This window comes from Grampus griseus (assembly GCF_964374135.1).
Source record: "Grampus griseus genome assembly, chromosome: 8".
Classification (NCBI taxonomy): Eukaryota; Metazoa; Chordata; class Mammalia; order Artiodactyla; family Delphinidae; genus Grampus; species Grampus griseus.
The window spans coordinates 14,644,092-14,668,451 of NC_139002.1; the positions used below are offsets into that span (position 1 = coordinate 14,644,092).

The following is a 24,360-nucleotide window of genomic DNA, read 5'->3' on the forward strand; positions in this document are numbered from 1 at the left end:
TTCTTGCAGAAAACCCTAGGAGTGGAGGGGCAGAGAGATGGTCTGAGGAATGGAGCTATTAACAAGCCATGCACCTGGACTGCGGGTGTTGCAGGCGGCCTTCTGTAGGGAATCTGGAAGCTTTCCAGTCCCGGGTCTCCACTGCCCCGTGCTGAGCTGCAGGCCGCTGTGGGTGGCTGGCTCTCAGCAGCCTCTCTCGCCCCGCTTCACTCCACCCAGACTGTGGCGAGGCCCCCAGGACAGTCCTCTTCTGTTGCCTGGAGGCCAGTCTTTGCTTGTCAGACCACCAGTTATTCTTGGAATAAGGCTCAGCTGGGCGTCTGCTACCCTCCCTCCAGCTGCAGATTTGTGTCATACAAGACACAAATCTCAGAGCAGGAGGGTCTGGAAGGACAGCCTCGTGGTGAGTGGCTGACAAGGAGGTCCTCCCAGGGAGGCCTGACGGTACCTTAACCAAGACCTCGGGGACGCTGTCATCCAAGTGGCGTGAGGCGGAGGGAACCGTCCTGCTCCAGCCCCTCAGCTGCTGGAATGGACTCAACCAGCACGTCTCTACCCACTAGCAAAGCAGCCGCTGCCCTTAGCTGACTCTCTGTGTACTTGAAACACGCCACGTCTAATTTCTTACAACAAGCCTCCAGGAGAGATAATAGCCCCAACTTCACAAGTGAGGACACTGGGGCTCAAAGTGATCGCCTGACCTGCCTGTACTCGTGGAGACCGTGTACGACCGAGACTGCCCCCAGAGGCAGGCATGGACCCGCGGGCCTGGGAGCTGAGCGGGGCTGCAAGTCACAGGCTCGGTGCTCGGGCCCGAGCCCCGAGGCCCCACACGTATGAGCAGTACTGACTGAGGAAGGTGTGTGGGCCGTGACAGACAGTGGCAGGCGACTCAGTGCAGCATGTTAGAGGAGAGCGTGCTCCTTGCCTGCCCTTTCATTTGTTTTTTTAACTTCTCACCACAATAGAAACTGCTGATCTGCAGGTGTGCAGCTATTCTAAGAGAATGAATGGCTCGTGTTAGAGTCCATGGACGGCACGGGGCCTGCCCCCCCCGCCCTGCCCGTCGCAGGTGCCATCATGCTCTGGCTCGTCAGGCTGCTGCGGCCGTCTGGCCTCCCCTCCTGTCCAAATGAGCCAAACCAAGCAGGCTGATGGACTCCGGAAACTTCAGATGATTTTATAATGAATAAGGGTGCAACACAGGAACGTCCATAAAATATGTATGACAGTTGAACAGATCATTGTAGAGCAAACACCTTGTAATGGATCATGCAATAGAACATCACCAGCACCCCAGGAGCTGCAAATGTCACCTTCCATCTACAGTCACTCACCATCCTGGCTTCACTGCCCGTGAGGATGCCAGGAGCTGTTGGCACAAGTGCTGATGGGGACTCTGGGGCTCTGGAGTTGGTTTCCAAAGCTGTGAGGAAGGTGGGCCAGGCACCTGATCCAGATAGATGGGTCGATCTGCCTCTGACACCCAGAGCCGGACTGAGGTTAGGCCAGGATCACTGCAACATTGCTGGGACATTAGGACACTGTGCTGGGAATGAAGGAAAAGGTACTGACCAGAAGGCCTCAGAAGAAGGACCTGCCAGAGACTCCGTTCACCCAAAAGGGACAGAAATCTGAACACCAGTGGCTTAAACAACTAAGGGGTTTGTTTTTCTCATAAAAGGGGAGCCCAGGGCTGTGTGACTCACGGTACCATCGAGGGGCCAGTCTCTCTTTCTGCTCTGCCATCTTAAGCCTGTGGTTTTCAGCCTTGGGTTCATTGCTTTGTGGTTGCAAGGTGGCTTCTGCAGATCCAAGCACTTCATCTGTGCTCAAGGCAAGAAGGAGGGGGAAGGCCAAAGGGCCAAGAGCAAAGCCGGCTGAACCCTCCCCCTCCTAAGGAGTTTTCCCAGGAGCCTCTTCCAGTGGCTTTCACTTATAGGTGTCAGAACTGGGTCCCCAGCTAACCCTGACTGCAGGGGAGCCTGGAAAATCAACCTTTTAAAAAAGCTGGTCATGGGCTTCCCTGGTGGCGCAGTGGTTGAGAGTCCGCCTGCCGATGCAGGGGACACGGGTTCGTGCCCCGGTCCGGGAAGATCCCACATGCCGCAGAGCGGCTGGGCCCGTGAGCCATGGCCGCTGAGCCTGCGCGTCCGGAGCCTGTGCTCCGCAACGGGAGAGGCCACAACAGTGAGAGGCCCGGGTACTGCAAAATAAATAAATAAATAAATAAAAATTAAAAATAAAAAAGCTGGTCACATTGCTACCCTGAGAATAGACACTGAGAAGGAAACCAGTAGTTCTTCCTCAAAGAAATACTTTGGGTCAAGGCAAGGAGACCCCTCCTCCTCCCACTCAGCCCCATCCCCGCCAGCTACCTTCTAAGGATGGGGGATCCAGCAGGTCTTTTACCGAGGGTGTAAGTGCGGGCTAGAGCTGACTTACTGAGGACTAAGAGAAGGCTGGGCTGCCTCTCGGGGTCCCCCTCTCAGTCCTTCCCCCACAGAGCTGATTTCACAGCTTCACCACGAAACCAAAGCTGAATAAATATTTTAAAGTATTATTGAATATTTTTCCCACCAGTGACACATCTGCTTGTAAATGTGCTAAGAAAGACTAGGCAGACAAGCTAAGTGGTGAGACTTGGGTGAGAACATCTAAGAAAGTCGGGGCACAGACATCCTGAGGCAGGGGGAGCTGTGTCCTTGTGGGCTGAGGCCCAATCCAGATCCAGAAGAAGAACAAACAGAGCATTATATCTATCGACCATCCATAGTTAGCCTGTAGAGTTTTCCCAAGCATGACAATATGATTTTTCCTTTTTGATTTGTAAGAGATCTTTACATATTAAGGATCTCAATATGTACAGAGTATCTCACTGTAAAGGGCACCACGTGACTAGGAGTCAGCACCCAGGCTGAGGGCTCATTCAAGGGTGGGGCGCTGGACACTGTGGGGAGAAGGGGGCTCTGCAGTGGGGTCAGGTCTCCTCCTCCCCACTCCCCACTCATACACAGGCATCACTCCTAGATGTACATTCAGAATTTGGGACATTGAGACACTTAACAATTAGGATACTTCACGTAAAAATATGGATCTCTGCCTACGTTGAAAAGTTGGAAGATCTAGCAAACAAGGACCCCACATTCCCTTACATCAGCCAGCTTCTGCAGCAGAGACCCCAGTTCCACAAGAATGTGCTTCCCGGTCACCCCAGATCCCACCAAGCATCTTCCCCCTTGCATGGTTAGTTTCCTTATTCTCAACTACGTCCCTCAATTGCGTCCTGGAATTTGAGTTTGCAACCCCTAACAGCCTGCAAAGCCTTCAATTGATAGATTACCTGGAACGGCAGGGGGAGCTGCCCAGGAGCCCACGGCCTCTAATGGCCTCCATCAGGGGCTCCTGGGACCCAGTTCTGATTGAAATCCTCTCTCACGGAGATTTACAAACATTGCTAACGCCATTAATTACAGGGTCTGGATGGGAGAAAGGGTGTGCGACTTGAGTTGAGGTCACCTGGGAGCCTGTGACTTTTGCTGATCCTGGGCTGTGGCCCTGGAACTCCTGGCCGGGCAGGGAGATGCCTGGTCTCCTGGGTGTGGTGGAAACCCATGTTCTCACGGGGAGAGGAAGCCACCACAGTGGGTGAGGTGAGAACAAGAGGTTGGGCATCCTGGGTGGGCAGATGTGGCTACAGGTAGCTGCCGCAGGCTGGTGCCTGGCCCAGATGCATCCTCTACGCCCTTTCTGCAAAAACTGCTGTCATGTGCAGAAATGTGCAAAGTCTGAGAGTGGGTGCTCAGAAGTCCCCCCACCATGTGTGTGCAGGCAGTCCTCGAGTCTCAGCCCCAGGCCCAGCCATGTACATCTTTCAGGCAACTGAGGATTTTAAAAAAGAGGTGTTTTTGATCTCCAGGTGGCTGTGGTTTGAGCAGGGTGGCGGGAGGGGACTTGAGGCTCTCTTGTCTTGCTCCAGGCCTGGCCAGGGAGCTGGGCCTGTCTGGGAGGAAGGCACAGTGCTGTGGTGCGCAGGCTGGTGGCCAAGCTGCAAAGGAGCAAGTGCTACAGGGTCTGCCCTCCCGCTGCAGGTCCCTCCTCTCCTGCTGCCGGGACAGAGCTCCCCACATCTCCCCTCATAGCAGCCCCCATCCCCAACCTCAGTGGTGTTCTGCCTGTTCCCTTGGCCCTCTGGGGTGTCTCCTGCCCCAGGGATGGCCCAAAACAGGGCCTGGACCAGTAGGAGAGGCAGGTGCATGACGGGGCACCCTGGCCGATATGACACAGCCCCCGGAGCACAGATTGGCACCCCTGTCCTGGGAACACAGGCCCCCATGCCCTCAGGATCACCATCTGAGAGGTGGGGCTACGTCACTGGCACTCTTGGCAAGAGGACGAGAGGGGGCCTGGCACTGAGAGGCTCGAGGCCTGCCGTGACCAAGCAGGAGGCGGAGCCATGCTGGCTCAGCTGCCCTGGGGCCCACAGCGCTGGACTGCCCAGAGCTATCAGATCACTAACTGAGAGGTGGGACCCTCCTGCCCAGGGGAGTCCTGACACTCCCCATCAGAGCAAACACACAAGAGATTGAGAGGCTGGCCGGGCACGCCCTCACCTGGGTCCCCTGTAAAGGATATATCAATGCAGGACGTAGCTCTTTCCCCTGGAGCTCACAGAGATGTTCCTGTTCTTAGTCCAAAAGTCCAACTCCAAGGCCAGGGTCTCAATGTTGTCCCCGGGGTGGAGCCAAGCACCACCTCCCGCGCAGGCACCCTTCCCAAGCCCCGTCCTGGGAGGTCTCAGGAACGGGGATGCAGGGCAGCACGGGGAGGGGTGCCCACCGTAGGAAGGTGGTTCTGCAGCGTGCCCTTCAGCATCTGGGGCATCTCAGAGAGGAACAGACCCTCCATCAGCCAGTAGGAGTCCCTGGGAGAAGGACAGCTCAGGCATCACACCACCCCACGCAGGACGCCCCGCGGGCCCCGGGCTCCCCCCGCGCATGCCCTGCTCCCTGCCCCGAAGCCCCCGGCCGCTCCCCAGTAGTAGAACTCAACAAAGCGCCCACCGGTCACAACGAAGGGGTGTCTTGAGTAGATCAGAGAGAAATGCTCAGGGTGGCTGAGGACCTCTGGCCTCACCTGGAGTCAGGGGAGAGGGCACAGGGAGCCTGGGACCCACGTGGAGTGGGGGCTGGAGGAGGCTGGGAAGCTGGAGGCCCTGGCAGCCGTGGGCTTTGGAGCCAGGCAGCCCGGGCTTGGGTTCTGGCTCTGGGGCTGCTCAGCCGTGTGGCCTTGGTCAAGGTCTGGGCCGTGGGGAGTCTGGTCTGCTGGTCCCCACATGCTGGCCTCTGGCATCCCAGCAAGAGCACGACGGTGTGCAGGAGCCTGGACCGCTCAGCCCAGTGCCCCCCGAATCTCGGTTGCCACTGTGAAGCCAGGCCCAGAGGATCAGGGCCCCCCAATTCTGGCCCAGGTATGGATGAAACCCCAGTACCTTTTCCCAGTGAGGCGGATGTGGACGGACATGGCCAAGGGAGAGCACAGTAGGACCAGAGTGGGGCTTGCTGTGTCCACATCAGGTGTTTTCTCTGTCCATCCTCTCCCAGTTCTACACCCGTGAGGTGGCTTTAGTGGGAGAGAGTCAGCCCGTCAGGGATTTGGCGGGGAGGAGCGGAAGGGGCTCGGGTTTGCTCCCACTGGGTGAGGGGCTGGTGAGGAAGTGGGCCAAGCTGGCACACGACCCTGGAGCACTGCCCTGTGCCAGTGCGTGCCAGGGCCCTGGGGTCAGGCTGGAGGACAGGTGCTGTGCAGCTAGGGGCAAACTGCTGCCCTCTCTGAGCCTCAGACAAAGGAGAGAAAGTGCGCGATAGTGTGCTGAGCACAGGGCTGGGCCAGGATCAGCAGTAGCAATTATCATTCCTGAGCAGAGGCCTCACCAGAGGAGCTCAGGGACCAGGGAGTCCCGCAGGGGAGTGAACAGTCACCATGTGGTGTAAAGGGCAGGACGGGGCAGCCTGGGGGTGGAGGACAGGCTCGGTTTGCCTGGGGGAGGCTGGGGAGGGCAGAAGGTGAGGAGTTAGAAGTAGATGTTTCCGACCTCCCCCTCAGTTCTTTCTAGAGAGTCCTGTAGGGCCCGAGTAGGGGTTCTGGTTACTCCTAAACCCAGTGCCCCCTGGGAGAATGACTCCCAAGCTGTGAGGTACTAAAATTTGCAGAAACCAAGCTAGGCCGCGCTGAAGGCTGGCCTGTGAGACAAGGAGGAAGGTGGCTGGTCAAGTATGGCCTTCAGCATAAAAGATCTGGAAGTTCACCCCATTTACCACACTCCTCTTGGGGCCGTGACCCGGGCAACGTGGACAAGGCTCTGAAATACCTGGAGGCGAGGGGGCAGCAGGGCGGGCTGCTACACTGGGGACAGGGCCACCCGTCACTCCCTGACTCTGACCTGTGACCTCTGGCAAGTGGCAGCCACACCCCACTCCGCCCAGGGCCTTAGCCTGAGGGTCCCACTTCTGCCACCAGGGGGCAGCTGTGAGCCAAGGAGAGAAGGCCCCCAAAGGGGACATCTGGCTTCGGGAGGGCCCAGTCTCTTGGTTCCCTGTCCAGCCCCCACCTACACTCATGGTAACGTCTGGAACCTTCTAGGACAGCCAGATCCTCACCTACCAGAAGACAGGCCAGCAGTGGGACTTCTCCAATGCCTGGGCCCCCTGCAGGACCTGCTCATCAGAGGTGAGGAGGCAGGGATGGGGCCTCTCCCAGGGCCTCAGCCCACGGATAGGTAGAGGGTCCGCCTGCCTGGTTCTGGGGAGGCGTGAACAAATGAGGCAGAGGCCCTTCTTTGGCTCCTCTGCTCTCTCCGCCTCTCACTCAGCAAACACTTACACCTACCTCCACCTGTCAGGGTAATCGGCCCTCCTCTCTCCACACCCAGGCCTGGATGGGAGCAGGTTGGCCCCCGGCTCCAGGAGGGAGGCCTTAGCGCCCGGGGCCTCTTTCCCTCCTTGAGGAGAATAAGGCTCAGGCCTCTGCTCCCCCTGGGATGGGGGCTCTGGAGATTCAGGGTCCTACCTGGGGTGGGGTCCAGGTCTGGCCAAGTCTCCTTCAGCCAGAGCCCAGGAAGTAGCTTTCCAGCTGGCCCAGAATTGCATCCGAACCAACTGTGACATCTACTCCAAAAAGTCAGCCATGTATGAGAAGGTGAGCTGCCCCTGAGCCCAGTCCCTCGAGGTCCTCCTCCCCACAGTGAGATGGAGGAATGGTCAGGCTGTGCAAAGCCCAGGCCCACACAGCTGGGGACAGTGGCGGCACCTGGTGGCCATTCTTGGGCACTGCAGGGGTCAGAGCTGCTGGCCAGAGCAGCTTCTCCCTAAGGGGCTCCCATTTCTGGCTTCCCTAGAGGCCTGGCGTTGCGGGGTTGGGGTAGGGCCTGACCTTAGAGCCCGTCCTCTTGTCCCCAGTATGATGTCAGCAACGGTGGACAACCAGGTGGTGGAGGGGAGTATGAAGTTCAGGTGAGTGGGCCACAGCCTCCAGGGAACTTCGGGTTGCCGTCCCTGCAACTGACCATGACCTCCCCTCTCTGGACCTGTTTTTTCCATGGAGGTGGGTCCCAGGGAAGGGCCTGACTGGTGCTCCCTGGTACCCCTGTGGCTATGCAGGGCCAGAGCCTCTAGGTGGGGACCCACATACCCCATAAAAGGACGTGGGGGCCTTCCCCAGAGATCTTGCCCCACTGACCTTACCTCTCTCCAGGAGGGGTTTGGCTGGACCACTATGGTGACCGGCTGAGCTCGGGGACCCACACATCTCTCCTGGAGCCCCACTGCCTTGCAGCTGCCCTTCTGCTTAGCCTCCTGCCTCAGGGATGGGCCTTCACTCCCTCCTCTGGCTCCAGCTCCTGCCAATCAAACCTCCACATGAGTCCCTGCATTCTCCTGCCTCTCGATCCTTTATCCCTGGAGAGCCCACCCCCCACCCCCAGGCCAGTCCTTGGTCACAGTGGAGTGGAGGCAGGGTAGGGACCTGGAGGTCACGGTTGGGCCCTGGGTCCCTGGAACATCTAATAAGGTGGAAATGCTGCATTGTGGAGAGACCTAGCTTTCCTAACCCACGTATCCCAACCCCATGTCCCCCACCACCAGGCCTCCCAAAGACATAGTCCAAATGCTTTATTGTTCTGCTGAGATGCTTACAAATACTGAAAAACATCCAGCCTGGACCCAGCAACCATGGCCCAGGGCTGGGAAGGGGGACAGGGAGGTGGGCTTAGTGTTAAGGCGGAAAGGGCTGAGCACAGACAGCTGGAGGCCTGGTCCTCTGCTCTCCATTTCATCCCCCTTCTGAGGATGCAGGGAGGGCAACCAGACCTCAGGGCACCCCCCTCTGCTGCTTCCTCTCCTGCTCAGGACTTCCATCAGGGAGAATCTGAACCACCCTGTGTCAGAAACTCAGCCCTATAACAGAACCCCAAAGACAGCCTTCTAGCTTCTTCTCCCATCCAATGGCTCCTCCTCTGGTCTATAGTTCCCAGCTTCACCCCTTCTGGCTCTCAGCAAGGCACGAGTGGAAGGGGGAGGGCTGGACAGGGGAGCCAGCAGGCTGTGTATCAGGGCCTGGAGACGCAGGCAGGGGGCAGGGAGAAGGTGTTCAGTCCCTTCCCCCCCGCAGGAGATGCCCAAGGGCCTGGGCTGGAGAGAACATGGCACATATCCTCAGACGGGCCCACCGCCGAAGCAGTGGGCTGAGCCACGGAGCCACGGCAATTAGTATGTAACCATGGCGATGAAGCCGTCACTGTGGTGACCATGGTGATGGGTCTGTAAAAAGGTGATAGAGCTGGGACCTCAAGGATGACACTTCCGGTCTCTGGCCCTTCAGCAAAGTAATAAAAAATATAAACGCAGGACAACAACGGGGTAGAGCGGGGTTTGAGAAGTACACCGCCTGAGCTGTTACCCCACTCTGAATGTGGCTCTGCTCAGCCCCCAAGGCCCCTGCAAAGGGGGCTGAGGCAAGAGGGGATCTTTGGCAGCTTCTGGTACCATAATTAGTCCTTTACAAAAGAGAACACAGGCTGGGGAGCACAGGTGCCAGGTCAGAGCGGAGGGGCCCCTCTGTGACAGCTCCTCAGCCTGGCTGGGCCTGGGGCAGGACCCTGAAGGGTTATTGCAAGTTCTGGGCTCCCAGGAGGCAGCAAAGCCCCCTCCCCAACTTTTATCTCCTGGCTGGTTCTTTAGGGGGCCGGAGCTCAGAAACTCACAGGACGAGCTCCTTACAGAACATTACAAAGTCACTTCTTGTACAAAACCCCAGTCATGCTCCGCCCTCCAGGGCCTCTGGGAGCACTTGTGTGAGGCCTGAGGCCCAGGGCGTGACTGTCTCCAGGGGCGAGTGGAGCAGCAGGCAGTTGGGCCTGGGTCCTGGGCCGGCCTGAGGGTCCACGAGGCCCATTCGGTCAGTTCATGAACTGGGTGTAGCCCTCCGCCCCGGTGACGATGACATCCATCCAGATGCGCATGGCCTCTGCGGACGGGGCCACCATGTAGTACAGCCGGTCGTGGGTCTTCACACAGAAGGTGAGGGCCGGGTTTGGGCTCTGCCGAGGGAGAGAGGAAGGTCTAAGCCAGGGCCCACCCCCAAAGGCCAGGAGCATCTTGCATCTGCCTCGCCGTCTGCCCTTCCTCTCTCTGGCTCCAGGATGCCCTGGAGCTCGAGGCTGAGTCCTAAATAGGCCCAGAGCCCAATCTCCACCACCAGGTGGGCCCCAAGCTGAGACAGTCCCCTCCTCTCAGCTGGGCAGTCCTTGGACCCTGGCAGGGACAGACGCTGCCAGGCGGGGGCCCTGCTCCTTGGTACCCGCAGGCACAAAAGGGAAAGACTCAGTCTCAAAGGGCTGCTCCAGTGAGGACCAGAGTCTCTTCTCAGCAAAAGAGGAACAGATGGAAAAAGCTACAAGTGGGATGCTGGGCCCCAGGACCCCAGAAGGGCAGAAGATCAGGGATAGAGTGGGCATCTGAGGCTTGGCGGGAGGGAGGCTGACCTGCATGAAGGCAGATGGTCCCAGCCTCAAACGTCTCCTGTTCACCAATCCTCTTGACCAGATCTAGTCTCTGGGGACTCCCTACTCCCCTTGTAGCCATCCCTTCTGCACTGCCCACCCCCACGGAGGGACACATCCTACCGTCACCTCAGGATTGGGAGGCAAGCAAGCGTACTCACGCCCACAGGGGCTTCCTGCTCTCTGCAACACACCTGGCTCCCCCCTCAGGCCTGGGGGAAGGGGGGGTACTTAGGGGAGAGTCAAGGGTCAGGGGCGAGAAGGGTACAGGAGGCATTAATATGCAGTAGTTCTGGTTACAGGCATATGGGGAGGGGTACCTCAGACACCATAGTGAAGCTGAGAAACCTCTTCTGGGAAAGGGAGAGGGAGAGAGGAAGAGAAAGTTTAGAAAGAGAACAAGAGATGGGTCCGAGCCTCTGAAGAGGGCAGGCTGGAGGCCTTTGCTCACAGGGCCCTGCTGGGCCCACCCCTTCCCCAGGGCTGTCCCTCTGCCCCTCACCTTGGCTGCACTGCGCAGGTGGTCATAGTACACTTCCTCGATGGCCTGGAAATAGATGACCCCTTTCAGCTTCGTCTCATGCTTGTCTGCAAAGGAATAAGGGCCAGGCTCGTGGACGTGGAGCGTCCTCACGTGGGAAATGGAGTGATTCCCAGGACTCCAAAACAGAGCCCAGCAGGGAGCCCGGAAGACATGGTCAGTGTTCAGCCTCACTCAGAATTATGGAGAATGCAAATTAGAACTCCACCGAGATACCACTTCTAACCTATCGGAACGGCAAAAATACACCCCAAGTACACAGCACACTTTTGGTAAGTCTGTGGAGAAACAGGCAGTGTAATAAATCTGACAGGTGGGAACTGGTAAACCCTTAGGAATGGTTTGGCTGCATCGACCAAAGTTAGAAAGGTGTTTGCCCCTCAAGCCAATTTTTACACTTCACGAAAATTTATCTTACACATGTACAAAATAACAAATTTACAAGCTTCACCATAGCAGTACCTACAGTCATGAAAGATTAGAAACAAGCCAGGTATCCATCAAGTGGAGACGGCTAAGCAAATTAGAGTGTGCCACGTGAGGGAATACATCCAGCTGTTTAACAGAATGACAGAGAAATATCTGATATAGATACAGATTCAGAAATAAATCTAAGGACTTCCCTGGTGGCACAGTGGTCCGGGAAGATCCCACATGCCACGAAGCAACTAAGCCCGTGAGCCACAACTACTGAGCCTGCACTCTAGGGCCCGTGTGCCACAACTACTGAGCCCACGTGCTGCAACTACTGAAACCCACGTAGCTGGATCCCGTGCTTTGCAATGAGACAAGCCACCACAATAAGAAGCCCGCGCACCACAACAAAGAGTAGTCCCTGCTCACCACAAGAGAAAGCCCTCTCACAGCAACAAAGACCCAATGCAGCCAAAAAATAGATAAAAGTAAAAAAATTTAAGAAAAAAAAGTATCCGCCTGCCAATGCAGGGGACACGGGTTCGAGCCCTGATCTCTGGTCCAGGAAGATCCCACATGCCGCGGAGCAACTAAGCCCATGCGCCACAACTACTGAGCCTGCGCTCTAGAGCCTGCGAGCCACAACTACCGAAGCCCACGCGCCTACAGCCCGTGCTCCGCAACAAGAGAAGCCCGCGCGCCGCAAGAAAGAGTAGCCCCCGCTCGATGCAACTAGAGCCGCGTGCAGCAACGAAGACCCAATGCAGCCAAAATAATTAATTAAAAAAAAAAGAAGTCTATAAAATATTCCCAGATATCAATATCTAGATATAGATATATTTGAGATAGAAAGATCTCTAAGATACATTAGCAGGAAAACAAGGAATGTATTGGGTGCTACCTTTTGTGTAAGAAAAGGGGTAAGAATACATGTTTGCATTTGTTTATATGCCCCTAAAGATACTCTAGAAGGATACACAAGAGATTGAAAGGTGGTTACCTGTAGTGAGAGGGGGCGTAATGCTCAATTTAAACCTTTTTATGTGTCTTGAGTTTTGAACTATATGAATGCATTTATCTATTGAACTCCAACAGTAAAAACTGGAAGGAAGCATACAGCATCTGGAGGCAGGGGTGGCAGGAAGGAGGTGGGCAAACCCGCAGAGCAGATGACTGCTCGGGTGGCAGGGACAGGGCGCTGGCAGGAGAAAGCACAGGGCCCGGGCCATCCCGTCTTGGGGCAGACACCGAGCAGGCACCTCCACTGACGTCCTGGGCACTGAGCCCAAGTCACAAAGGAAAGGCCACAAGATCACTAAACTCAGACTGTGATGGCTGGCACCTTCCCCCACCCCCAGTGTTGTTTCAGGCCCAGGTATCGATCCCAGATCATTGCTACAGCCTCCTAATGTGCCCCTGCCCCGCCCCCTGCCCCTCAACTCACTGGCCCTGATGCCGAGGGGGGAGCTTCCGGAAGCAAATCGAATCCTGCTGCCTCACTGGACATTGCTGCCTCCTTGGCTGGGCAAAGGTCCCTGACAGGCTGGTGCCAACGCGCCCCTCTGGCCTTGCCTCACATCCCTCCCCTGCACCAACTGCAAGTTCTCTCCGGCCAGATTGAGCTTCTCACGGTCCTCTAACAGTACGCTCTGTCGACACTGGAATGGTCTCCAGCCCATTCCCTTGGCAAACTCCTATGTCATCTTCAAGACCCATTGCAATTGTCACCACTGGCGTGCACGGTTGTGCTCTCCCGTGCCCCTACAGCACGGATGGTCCTCTGTTCAGATCTCACGGTGCTGAATCTGAACCCTCCTTTATCTGTTCGTAGGTCTAGCTCTCCAACACTGACTGCTATATCCTAGCACACGGCAGGTGCTCAATCAATGTTGAATAAATGAGCCCGAGGCACTGGGATCCAAAGAAGTCAGAGACCCTTCTCTTAGGAGCCCACAATTCGGGGGAAAGGAAAGCAGACACACGGCCGCTTATCAGCTGTGTGACCTGGGCATGGTTAGGACTCCAAGAGAACGCCTACAGGTCACTGGCAGTCACGAGTGCTGAGTGAGAGGACACACTCCGACTGTTCAGCACAGCGTCTGGCACAATGCACGTGGCATCTGTCATGACATCATTACGCCCCAGGGCTGGTACCACATGGCAGAGGGACCCTGTATAACACAGGAGTTAACAGCGGAGGGCAGGAACCGCTCCCAGTGAGGCGGGACCAGGAAAGGCTTCCCCAGAGGTGGCTTCTGATCCGGACCCTGTAGAATGGAGGGGTTTCATGGAGTAGGTGGGAGGAGGGTCCAGACAAGGGCAGGGAGGATGTCAGCTTCGAGGAGCAGGCCAGGCACACCCAGGGCCCTGATCCAGCCACAGGCCCGCCTCCACCCGGCACTTCCTCCTCGGAACAGGGACCCAGCCCCATCCTGGCCCCTGGGCCTGGCCTTCCCTCCAGCCTCTGTTCTCTCCCATCTCTTCCTTTACTGGAAATAGTGCCGCATTCCTGCCTCTGCTTCCTTACCTCCCACCTACCCTTAACGGATCACGTGCAATCTGGCTCCCACCCCGGTACGTGGTGGAAACCATCCTCTCGTCAAGACCCAACCCCGAATCAAATGGCCTCTGGGTCCACACCACTCTTGGCCTTTCTGCAGCCTCCATCATCGCTGGTGACACCCCCTGCCTGCACATGTCTGCTCCCTTGGCTGGCTTCCTTCTCCATTTCCGCCCTGCCCTCCCCCTCCCCGGTCTGATTGGGTCTCCTTTTGTTTCACAGACATTAAGGAAGGTCACACGCGCCAGGCACCAGCCCAGCACCTGGCATGTGGCTTCCTGCCTCCTGCCCCTTTCGCTTTGCTGGTGCCTCCTTCCTCACAAGGGTGGACCTGCCCCAGAGTGCAGCTCTGTTTCTCCCTCTTCTCTGCTCTAAAGTCTAATTGCCCAAGATCAGTCTTAGCTCTGCCTCTTAGCAGCTGAGAGACCTTGGACAAGTTACTTAACCTCTCTGTGCCTGATTTTCCTCATCTGTAAAATGAGTGTAAAAACAGCGCTTACCTCACAAGATCACTGTGAAGATTAAATGAGATGAGGCACGTAGAGTGCTTAGCACGGCATCTGGCTCATACAAGTGTTCAGTAAGTGTGATCTGCTATCATTAGTATTATCGTTATTATTATCATTCCAACAGCTTCAACTTTCACTCTGCCTCTAACCCTGACCTTTCTCGTAACCCTAGATGCCCCAGGGGCACTTCAACCTCAACGTGCCTAAGATGGAGCTGTCCTCCCGGGCCTGTTCCTCTCAATCCTGACAAAGTCCCTTCCCAGCCTAGGTGGAAACATGGGGACACGCGTGTCTCTGCCTCCCCGTTCCCAGGGCCCAGGTGGCCAGGGAGGGCTTCTTGGAAGGGATGGCACTTGGTTGGGGACCAGGTCAGGGGGGAAGCAGGGTGCTCCAGGCCTGAGCGACTCCAGCACCAAACCCTCCGGCCCTCTCCTTCCAGGCTCCCAGCAGGACCGCTCCTCCCGGCTTTGGGGTTGGGTGGGGCCGGGTGACTGGCTGAACAGACCCCAGCTGGGGCATTTAACGCCAGTGCCAACCCAATCAGGCTTTTCTTTACCCTCTGCCGCTGCAGCCAGCAACATTCTAGAAAGGCATGTTCTGAAGCAAAGAGAACGCTGACGCAGAGCAGAGCCCCCGCCAACCCACGACGTACATGGACACGTACCAGGAGTAAGTAGGGAAACGCGGGTTTTGAGCCACTGGGATCTTAAGACAGGTCGCTTCCGCGGCGCAGCCTAGGCTATCCTGACCAGGATGTGATACAGCGTCCCACGCTCCACGTGGGAGCTGTCCAGAGGGAGTTGCAGGGATGGGAAACTAAGCTGGAGGCTGGGTGCAGAGGGCGGAGGGAGCAGGATGGGCCAGGGGGCTGTCCTCAGGGCTGCCCTGAGCGTCCCGGGCACCGCTTGGCTGCTGGTGCTGGTGCCTTTGCAGGAACTTGCCCGAGGGGGAATCCACAGGACTCCACGCGCCCACAGCATCTGGGGCCCCCTACAGCACTCCCATCATTCTTTGCTCACTATCTGCCTCCCTGACAAAAGGCTCCAAGGGAGAGAGAGCTGTGGCCACCTTGCTTATCACCAGAGCTGAGAATAGTGCCTGTAACTTATTAGATGCTCAGTAATACTGCTGAAAAAATGAATGAGTGAACAAATCAATGGAGGTGAACCAGGTATACTCTGTACATTTTCAGAGAGGGGAGGACAAGACCCAGCCCAAGCCCCTGGACCCCACTTGGAAGCTTCCAGAAGACCTGCTGTCCTGGGTGACAGAGCTCAGGGGTCCTGGCTCTGGGGCAGTCTTGGGGGAACTCACCCACATAATAGGAAAGGGTGCGCTTGAGTCGATCGAAGACAAACCAGCGCTTCTTCCATGATTTAATCTTGCCACCCATCTTGACCAAGTAGCCACGGCAGACCTGGTGGAATGCAGGGGTGAGGAAAGACCCAAACGTGCAGCCCCTAAACCTTTATTCCCTGAGCAGCGATGTCAGTGCCATCGCCTGTGCCTGTATTTGTCGGGGGGCTGTCCCCAACATCTCTTCAGGCCAGCACACCCGGTCCTGGGACAGAGACCGCTGGTGTTAGGGCAGGAACTAAGGCCACTATTCCGAGGACCCAGGAGGTGCCTCTGAACGTGGGGTCCCCACCACGACACGCACCCCGTGACCCGGGGCCATGCGTGCCTGTACCTTGCTGCTGAGCACCACATGCAGGCAGGTATCCACACCGTGGCCTGAGGACTCAATGTGGGTCTTCAGGTCAAAGTCCTCCTTCCGGATCGGCAGGTAGCGGGTCAGGGGTCGTGCCTGGGAGCAGAGGGTAGGATCAGTAGGGGCCCCGCTCTTCCCCTGTCATTCCCTTGCCCGGGCCCCTTGGCTTCAGTCCCGAACCCCCGAAAGCCTGCCATCACTCCCTCCCCACCCTCCTGGCTGTCACTCTGGTTTCATGGGGCTTTGGCCAAAGCAGGGACCTGGCACGCCTGTGCTGACTCCACCCAGGTCTGGGCAAACTGCTGAACGGCTCTACGCCTCAGTTTCCCAGACACAGCTGTCCTTGTCCTGTTCCTGCCCCTCCTCTCCCTCCTGGGCTGAATGGAACAAAGCAAAGGACCAGATGTGAACATGCTCTTGGAAGAAAAGCCCAATAAGAAGCCTGGTCTTGGGGGCTTCCCTGGTGGCGCAGTGGTTGAGAGTCCGCCTGCCGATGCAGGGGACACGGGTTCGTGCCCCGGCCCGGGAAGATCCCACATGCCGCGGAGCAGCTAGGCCCGTGAGCCGTGGCCGCTGAGCCTGCGCGTCCAGAGCCTGTGCTCCGCAACGGGAGAGGCCACAACAGTGAGAGGCCCGCGTACCGCAAAAAAAAAAAAGAAGCCTGGTCTCTAACTTCCTGTGGGGCCTTGTTTGGGTCACAGTCCCTCTCTGGGCCTCCGTCTCCTTATATGTAAACAAGGGCTTTGAACTAGAGAATCTCTAAGGTCTGTTCCACCTCAAAATTTCTGATACTTAACTAGAATTCTCAGTCAACTGGAATTTTTTTTCTCCTCTTTATTTCGAGGAAGAATGTTAGAATGACATGAAAAGGAAACATTACAAATTATTTAAAGAAGAAACAGGGACTTCCCTGGTGGCGCAGTGGTTAGGAATCTGCCTGCCAATGCGGGGGACACGGGTTCGAGCCCTGGCCCGGGAGGATCCCACATGCTGTGGAGCAGCTAAGCCCCTGCACCACAACTGCTGAGCAACCCCCGCTCGCCACAACTAGAGAAAGCCCGCACACAGCAACGAAGACCCAATGCAGCCAAAAATAAATAAATAAAAATAAATTTATTTTAAAAAAAAGAAGAAACAAAACGCTCAACTTCCCGGAGGTGCCCCAAAGATGAGCTGACGCCATCCACCTCCTCAAAGCTGGTGGCCCCTGCAGCCATTCCTGAGCCCTGGCGCAGGGGGATAGAGAAGAGAGTCCCAAAGAGACCACTGACAGAGACAGGAAAGGGGAACTAGGCATTTAGCCAAAGATTCCAAGCACAGAGATAAAAGTCACACACAGAGTTTCTTAATTATTTCTAAATTCCCGAGCCAACCTACCCCTTAGAATTCATGTTGCAGCAACATCAGGAAATCATGGAGCTATGATCGCCAGTCACTGCTGGGTAGGACCTCCACGCTGGGGAGGCCTATGGAAACCCCCAGAGGAAGGGACAACCTGTCTGAATCTCACAGGTTCTCCCAGGGGCCCAGGGTCTGGGACCAGACACATGAGTCGATTTCCCTGCCCAACCTAATTTCTCCCTCTCCCTTCAACTGCTCTGCTCAAGTCTCCTGTAGAAGGAAAAAGCCCAGGGTTGGCTTTTGTGTAAGGATGGATTCTTGTCCCAAGGAGAAACTAGTACGTTCTCTTTTGGAGATGTAAACCGAAAGTCAGAGTGAGGCCAGCTGCTGGTGGTGGGGCCTAGAGCCAAAAGGTCTGGTGGAGTGAGGCTAGGACAGCCACAAAGCACCAGAAGCAGGAGGGCATCAGGGACCGGGAAGGAGGTGCAGTGCAGACTCGTGAGGCCCCTGCGAGAGGCCAAGGGTAGCCACCCTGATTCTGACTCAGCTCCCATCACTGGAAGGCCTGTCCAGACCCTCTTCTCTAAAAGGTGGCCTGCCGCAACCCCACAACCCAATCAACACACACACACACACACACACACACACACACACACACACAGAGCGGGTCCCTGTTCCTTGGGGCCAAACAAGTCCCAGGTAGAATTCTGCTTGTGCAATCCTTTCTGGAGAGAACAGGCTCTACAGCCCAGCAAGGGTAGTACCCTGGGATATCCCGACCCCTCGTCAGCCCTACCCTTAAGCCCACCACCCACTCACCTGCGAGAACTGCTTCTCCCGCATCTTGACCTCCTTCTCCACGAGCTGATGCCTCCGGGTGCTCTCGCCCTGCAGCCTCCGTTCCACCTGCTCCCGCCGCCTCCGCTCCTCCTCCAGGGCCTGCCGCCTCAGCTCCATCTCCCGCTCCTGTCCCCAAAGCCAAGGCTCAGTGCCCACCACTGCCCTCTTCCCCCCCAAGTCCCTGCCACCCCTCCTCAGGCCGGGGCAGAGCCACAGGAGGCACCCACCTCAGAGGGCAGCCTGGCATGAGGGGCCATCATCCTCCAAGCCCACCCTCTCTAAGGACCTGGCTGACAAGGGTAAATGCCTTAAAGTGAGACCAACCTGGCTTCAAATCCTGGCTCTACCACCACTCTGAGCTCTGGACCCTGACAAACTCCCTAAGCCTCAGTTGCCTAATCTGTAAAATGGGACCAAGAGTGACTACTCCTGGGATTGTAGCGAAAATTAAATGAGATCATGTGAGTAAATGCCCATCACTAACTCTGGCAGGAAGGAAGCACTCAATAAAAAAATGGGGCTTTTATAATTTTATCTGAATTCCTAGGACATGGATTGTCTGAACAACCTAATCGATAAGTGAAGGCCCTCTGAAACTCCAAATGAGAAACATTTATGGTTGAACTTCAGATTTTATGGGAAAAGAATGAACTTATGAAAGCCATTATCAAAAGATTTTCAGTCATTAAAACAAATCATTAAATACACAGCATGTGGGTGATGTTTTATATGTCTTCATCAATGATAACAACCTTCATATTATTAACTCCCATCCATCATTTCTTCCCAGCTCAACACTCAGCAGAACCTCCTTTTTCTCCTTTTGTCAAGAGATGTTTGTAAATCGGCCCTCCTCTGAAGTAAATAAGACTAAGAGGCCTTCTTTTCTGGTTGATCTCCTGCTCCCCGGGTTCCACTCTTAACTCCAGACATGCAGAACGCCCGGATGATAGAGACAGACGAGCTTCTGCAGACTCTCTATTTCACCTCCTCCCCCGGCACAGTTTCCTCAGCCTGGCTGTGCCCACGATGAACCCCTGGCCCCTCTGCTGTGTCCCAGGCCCATCGGTAGGCAACGTGAGGCCCCCGCAGCCAACACCTCTGCTCTGGCTTGGACATCTGCCTTCTCTCTGTCCCCATCCTTCAACCCCAGGTCCTAGCCATCCCCAAGAGGAGTGACCTGGCACTCAGGTAGACAGGAATCAAAATTTCTGTCGTGGCCAAACGTCCAAAGAGGTGAACACACAAAGACTGGAAGCTCCCATACGGGAAGTTCACCGTTGGACACTGGGTGCTGCCTCCCCTTTTCCTAAGAGCTGTGAAACTGGTCATCTCGCCAAGCCTCCGCATCCCCCACTTGAGGAACACAGGCTTTGAAAACACTCTTCCTCAAGGGACTGCTGCGAGGACAATGTGGGTGAAGGGGCCTGGGGAGGAGCGGAGGCCCTTGGCGGGCGGAGGGCAGCCCCGGGGCCTCGCACCTCCTCCCGCCTCCTATGGCCCAGATCTGCCTCACCCTCGACTCCATGAGCCGGCTCTTCTCCGCATGGGCTTCTTTCAGCATCTTCTCCATTTCTTCCGTCTTCCCCACATCCAGGCCGCTGGCACTGGGGAGGCAAGGGGAGGAGGCACGCGGTGGAGGCGGCGGCCCTGGTGTGGGCAGGACGGCGGCGGGCCGTCGGGTGGCGGCCGGGGCGCGGGTACCTGGACATGGTGTCGGGGGAGCAGGCCGAGTTGCCCCCCGTAGAGATGCTGGTCTCCATGCTGTCTGAGCTCTCCAGGCTCAGCGTGTCGTAGGCATGCTCGCCCTCCTCCCCTCGCTCCCTGGACACCGGCAGGTGGTGCAGGATGGAGTGATGCAGGAGCTGCGGGAAGCCCGAGGGCCCGGCCGGGAAGGGCGCGGCCCCGTGCAGGGCATCCCACTGGCACTGCGCCTCGGCCGCCGCCTTCTGCTTCAGCTCAGCCAACCGCCGCCGCTGCTCCTCAATCACCTGCTGCCCTGCAGGAGCGACAGGCGGGAGTCACGGGGGGCACCCCACCTCCCCAGGGAGGATGCCGGCTGCATCACAGACGGAGGGAGGAGGCGAGCAGGGAGAAGGGAACACGGGGCAGCCCCCTTGCCCCCCACCAGCTTCCCTGAAGCCCCCGCAGCTCCAGGTCCGGCTGCCCTGGCAACGCTTTGTCACCTGCACAACTGGTCACAGCCATGCAGCCTGACTTCAGCGCTCCCACTGTGTCCTGAGCCCACACGCGGCACCGAACCTGCCCAGGTGGGGCCCCGGCAGCACGACGGCCAGGTGGCTCCAGCTCACAACCATGGCCTGAATAGGTGGGCAGGGGACATGCACCCACCCTGCTGCTGGGGAAGGGTGATGCAAGAGATGCTGGGAGCCCCATGAGCACCCACATCAATGCAGACCCCGCGGCGATGCAGAAGCAGGAGTGCCAGTGGCAGGAAAGGAGGAAGGGGAGACGAGGCGGAGCACAGCTGAGGCAGGAGAGAGCTCAGCTGGCGGGGTGAGGCCAGCCCAACACCCCAACCCAACTCAGCCTGGGAGTCTGCCTGCGGGCAGTGGGGGCCTGGGCAGAATACATCATGCGGATGCCCGGGCAGGGGCTGCCTGGCCAAAGCAATGCCCTCAATGACCAACGCTCTACCTGCTGGGTCGTCAGTTGGGAGGGGCTCGGCAGGAAGCGACTCGACTGGTAGGGGGGCCCCGGGTAGAGACACAGAGGGGATGAGAGGGGAGAAAGGCAAGGACTTGGACTTTCAAAACAAACAAAACGCACACGAGCAACCAGGACTCCTGGGTCCCTAGAGACAATATCTTAGGGAAGCATTTGTGGAGGTCATCAAGTCCAACCCCCTGCCTCCAGACAGGATAACATCTATCTCTACTCAGGTCAACAAGCATTTCCCTTATTTGCTCCGGTCTCTAGGAAAGATCTCAGAGCCACCAACCCCCCACCCCCCCACCGCCCCCCCCACCCCGCCCTGCCGACCCTTAGTCCCCTGCCCTTAGTTTTTGATAAATAGCCAGGAATCTCTTCTTTAGGTATCTAATCCAAATCCTTTTTGCTCTTGCCTAGATCCCAATTAAAGGAAAAACATCCTGGGAAAGGCGTCGGCATGGATGAGGTAGTGGTGGGGAGTGCGTGGCAGATGTCCAGGGCCCCCAGGAGAGCAGGTGGGCTGGCGTTGCAGCCACTCACCCTTCTGCTGGAGGGCCAGCTGGCGCTTGGTCTCAATGTCCTGCAGCGTGGCTGCCAGGTTGCGAGGAAGGCTGCTTGTGCCATTCTGGGCGAGTAGAGTGCTCTGCGGAGGGAAACGGAGCATTGGGACCCGAGGCTCACAAGGCACCTCCTCCCACCCTCAAGGCCCTCATGGGAGGCTGTGACCTCTCTCCAGTGTGGCTGTCTCCATCCCCCACCATCACCACCCTGCCACGCACACAGCCCTCCCACTGTCCTCAGACCTTTGGGGAGGGGCTACGGCCCAAGGTAGCCACGCTGAGCTGGGAGGAGGAGGAGGAAGAGCCAGAGGAAGAGGGGAGGGGGCCGCTGCGGGTCCGGGGCAAGGGGCTAGTGGCCTCACCATCCATCTTGGAGCGGTAAACCTGGAGGGAAGAGACACTGTCTGGTATCCCCAGCTCCCCCACTGGCCACCATCCCCATGGCATCTAGGTGGCTGTGATCCAAGGTGCTGCCCCAGCTCCCGAGGCCTCTGTCTCTAGCTGACATCAGCACTGAGCCTCCTGGGCCAGCCCAACGGACAGATGCTATTGGCGGCCGCCAAGCCTCCTTTCCAGGCCGCTCCTCCTTGGGCCAATCCCTGGTCCAACCCTGCATCTTAGAAGGGACCTTGTAAATCAACCCATGTGAGGAGTTAACACCAACGGGCAGAGCTGTACGGGAGACTGACTGGAGGCCGGGGCTCCCTCTGGTCCCAGCTCTGCTGCTAAGGGGCTGTGACCTTGGGCCATGCACCTCCCCACTCTGGGCCTTGGCTTCCTTATCTGCAAAAGGAGGGGGTAGGGCTAGATGAAATAATCGCCAAGCTCCCTCACAGCACTAATGTTCGGTGAATATGGTCTTTGGAGTCAAGAACCCTGGCCCTCAGTGTAGCCTCTGCTACTTCCTAGTTGTGTGACCTCAGAGAGATTACTTATCTTCTCGGGGCGGGGGGGGGGGGGGGGGGGGGGCGCGCGCAGTGTTTGATCTGTAAAACGAGAGTTATCGTTATCTACCTCAAAGGCCTGTGGTAGTGATTAAATGAATCAAAACATGTAAAAATCTCAAACCAGCTGGGCACAATATAGAAATGTCACACAAACTACTCCCAAAGGAAACACGGAATTTTAGCTGAGATCACAGTCTTAGAGATGCAATGTCTTCACTCAAAGAATGAATCTTGAATGGGGCGTTGGGGGGTTGGGGGGGTTCAGGCCCTCCAGCCGGTCAGTGGAGCAACACTTGGGGCAGAAGGCTGCCCGAATACTCTTCCCCCACCCCGAGGGCAGCAGCTTGCCACAGGCTCGAGCACGGCCACGCCCCCAATGGCAACTAGGAGGAGTCTTGGGCATGTCCTCAGGGCTATCACTTCAGAGCCTTTGTCCCATTCTGTCCTGCCTCCAAGTGTCACCCCTGGGGAGACCAGGAGAACAAAATACTGGCAACTCTCCTAGGACACACAAGTTCCAGAGACAACAGGCTCAAGAGTGCGTCAGGACAAGACCGAGTGAGAAGCTCTGGGGGTGAGGGCCACCGAGGACAGCATGAGGCACCGCCGCTCCAGAGCCTCCTTGCGTTGGACAGCCAAGCACGTCGAGCCCCGGACTCAGGAGGCTGGCCCTCCACGCCCGGAGTGCCAGGATGGCTGCCCAAGAGGAGACCCTCACTCCCCTCTCAGGGTCCAGAGGCCTCTGTTGCCCCAGCTGGATTAACCCCCCACCACCTAAGGCAGCACTGTGGGGTTGATGGATCGGCAAGGAGGGGTTACCTGCAGCTGACGGGAAGCTTTGGCGGGCAGAGGCGGGGGGGAGGAACGAGGGGAGGCTGCAGCGGGGCCGGTCCCCAGCCCGGCCATCAGCTCCTGGTACCACTGCTCTAAGTCTACAGCAGGGAGCAGCAGCTTCTCCATCTGGAGGGGGCACGGGGAGGAGGACAGGGGACAGGAGGGGAAGGATGGAGAGGAAAGGTCAAGGAGTGAGGGGAAAGGAAAGGAAAGGGGAGGAAAAAGGAAGAAAAGGGCAAAGAAAGGGGAAGGTTGGAGGAAGGGTAAAGGAAGACCATTATCAGGGAAACAGACAGGAAGGGAAAACAGGAACGAAGGAAGGGAGAAAGGAGAGCGTAAAGAGAAGAAAACACAGTGAGAAAACAGTTGCCGCGAACGTGCTAAGGGCAAAGAGAAACAGGGCACAACTCCCAGACCACAGACACGTGCTGCGCCAACCACGATGCCGGCCAGCCGGAGCACCGCCCCCCCGGCAGGCAGCGCTCCCCCCCGGGGGCCGGCTGAGGGCTGAGACGCCACTGTGCACGGGCAAAGCACACACAGACAGAGCCACGCCACTAGTGGGCTGCGGGTGGCAGGAACACACAGACCACCAACCTGGGCTGAAGGCGGGATAGAAGCGAAGGAGGAGGAAGAGGGCAGCGCGGGAAGAAGGCAGGTGGTGGGAACCAGGTCCTGGGAGGCAGGGGCCCAGGGAGGCAGGCCTGGCGCGGGTGCTGCGGGCACAGGCGAGGTGCCCCACATGGCCTTTAGCTGCTCAAGCGTCACGTACTTGGGGGAAGGCCAGACACAGGAGGGAATACAAGAGGTTAATGGGACAGGAACCCAAGAGATGGCCCTGCCCACGGGCAAGGGGAGGGTAAGAGGAGGACACAGAGAGCAGAGTAGGCTTGTAGAGCCCGGGAAAGCCAGGGTCCTCTCCGCAGGCTGCCCTCACGCTGGAGCAGAAGGCCTTCCCTCCTTGAGCCATCAGGAGCTGAAGGAAGATCCCGAAGCCCCAGGCAAGAGAGGGAACCACTCCCAAGCCCCGTGACGCCAGCTGCCCTTCTCCCTCACTGCTGAAGACAGACCCTGTTGCCCCCCCAACCCAGGCCTGAGGGGCAATCGAGGGCATCCATGAGGAGGCCCTTGGGCATAGGTGGGCTCACTCGGTGGCTGGTACCTCACTGTCAGGCAGGGGCTGGGCGAGCGCGCTGGGGGAGGTGGCAGAAGCATAGGGGTCCAAGCAGGAGCACAGCTGGAGAACCTCTGCCAGGCTCACATACTCCTAGGGTGCCCGGTGGGAGGGGGAAGGGTGGGCAGAGAACAGGTTAACAGGATTCAACCAGGTACCTGACATCCACACTCCATGCCAAAGGGCCATCACTCCATTC

At 57.5% G+C, this 24,360-nt stretch overlaps 2 protein-coding genes and 1 pseudogene across 26 annotated transcripts in view; 1 reads left to right on the forward strand and 2 right to left on the reverse strand.

Moving 5' to 3' along the window:
* Positions 1-4,636: 4,636 nt before the first annotated feature.
* Positions 4,637-5,523, reverse strand: LOC309825643 (trehalase-like; annotated as a pseudogene). The gene is made up of 4 exons: positions 5,492-5,523; positions 5,336-5,423; positions 4,976-5,136; positions 4,637-4,924 (listed from the first exon to the last, which is right to left on the reverse strand). The product of its transcript is annotated as a trehalase-like (transcript).
* Positions 5,522-8,018, forward strand: LOC309825644 (trehalase-like; the record flags this gene model as incomplete). Its single annotated transcript, XM_082659289.1, is given in 8 exon segments — positions 5,522-5,540; positions 6,213-6,376; positions 6,643-6,700; positions 6,703-6,729; positions 7,085-7,197; positions 7,458-7,511; positions 7,753-7,768; positions 7,771-8,018. Coding segments are annotated over 8 exon segments (699 nt in total).
* Positions 8,019-8,153: 135 nt separating this feature from the next.
* Positions 8,154-24,360, reverse strand: part of PHLDB1 (pleckstrin homology like domain family B member 1) — a 46,139-nt gene continuing 29,932 nt past the window's right edge. For 9 of the 24 annotated variants that reach the window (XM_082660745.1, XM_082660744.1, XM_082660737.1 and 6 more), the window contains 12 exons: positions 23,585-23,758; positions 22,973-23,113; positions 21,450-21,590; positions 21,187-21,289; positions 20,632-20,676; positions 19,678-19,972; positions 19,490-19,580; positions 17,953-18,099; positions 15,772-15,888; positions 15,396-15,498; positions 10,560-10,645; positions 8,154-9,595 (listed from right to left, as the gene is read on the reverse strand). In XM_082660745.1, coding sequence (XP_082516871.1) covers positions 9,455-9,595; positions 10,560-10,645; positions 15,396-15,498; positions 15,772-15,888; positions 17,953-18,099; positions 19,490-19,580; positions 19,678-19,972; positions 20,632-20,676; positions 21,187-21,289; positions 21,450-21,590; positions 22,973-23,113; positions 23,585-23,758 — 1,584 coding nt within the window. In that variant the 3' untranslated portion in view covers positions 8,154-9,454. Of the gene's footprint in view, positions 9,596-10,559; positions 10,646-15,395; positions 15,499-15,771; positions 15,889-17,952; positions 18,100-19,489; positions 19,581-19,677; positions 19,973-20,631; positions 20,677-21,186; positions 21,290-21,449; positions 21,591-22,972; positions 23,114-23,584; positions 23,759-24,149; positions 24,255-24,360 lie in introns of all 24 variants that reach the window. The other 15 variants (XM_082660748.1, XM_082660729.1, XM_082660728.1 and 12 more) reach the window with 6 other exon arrangements.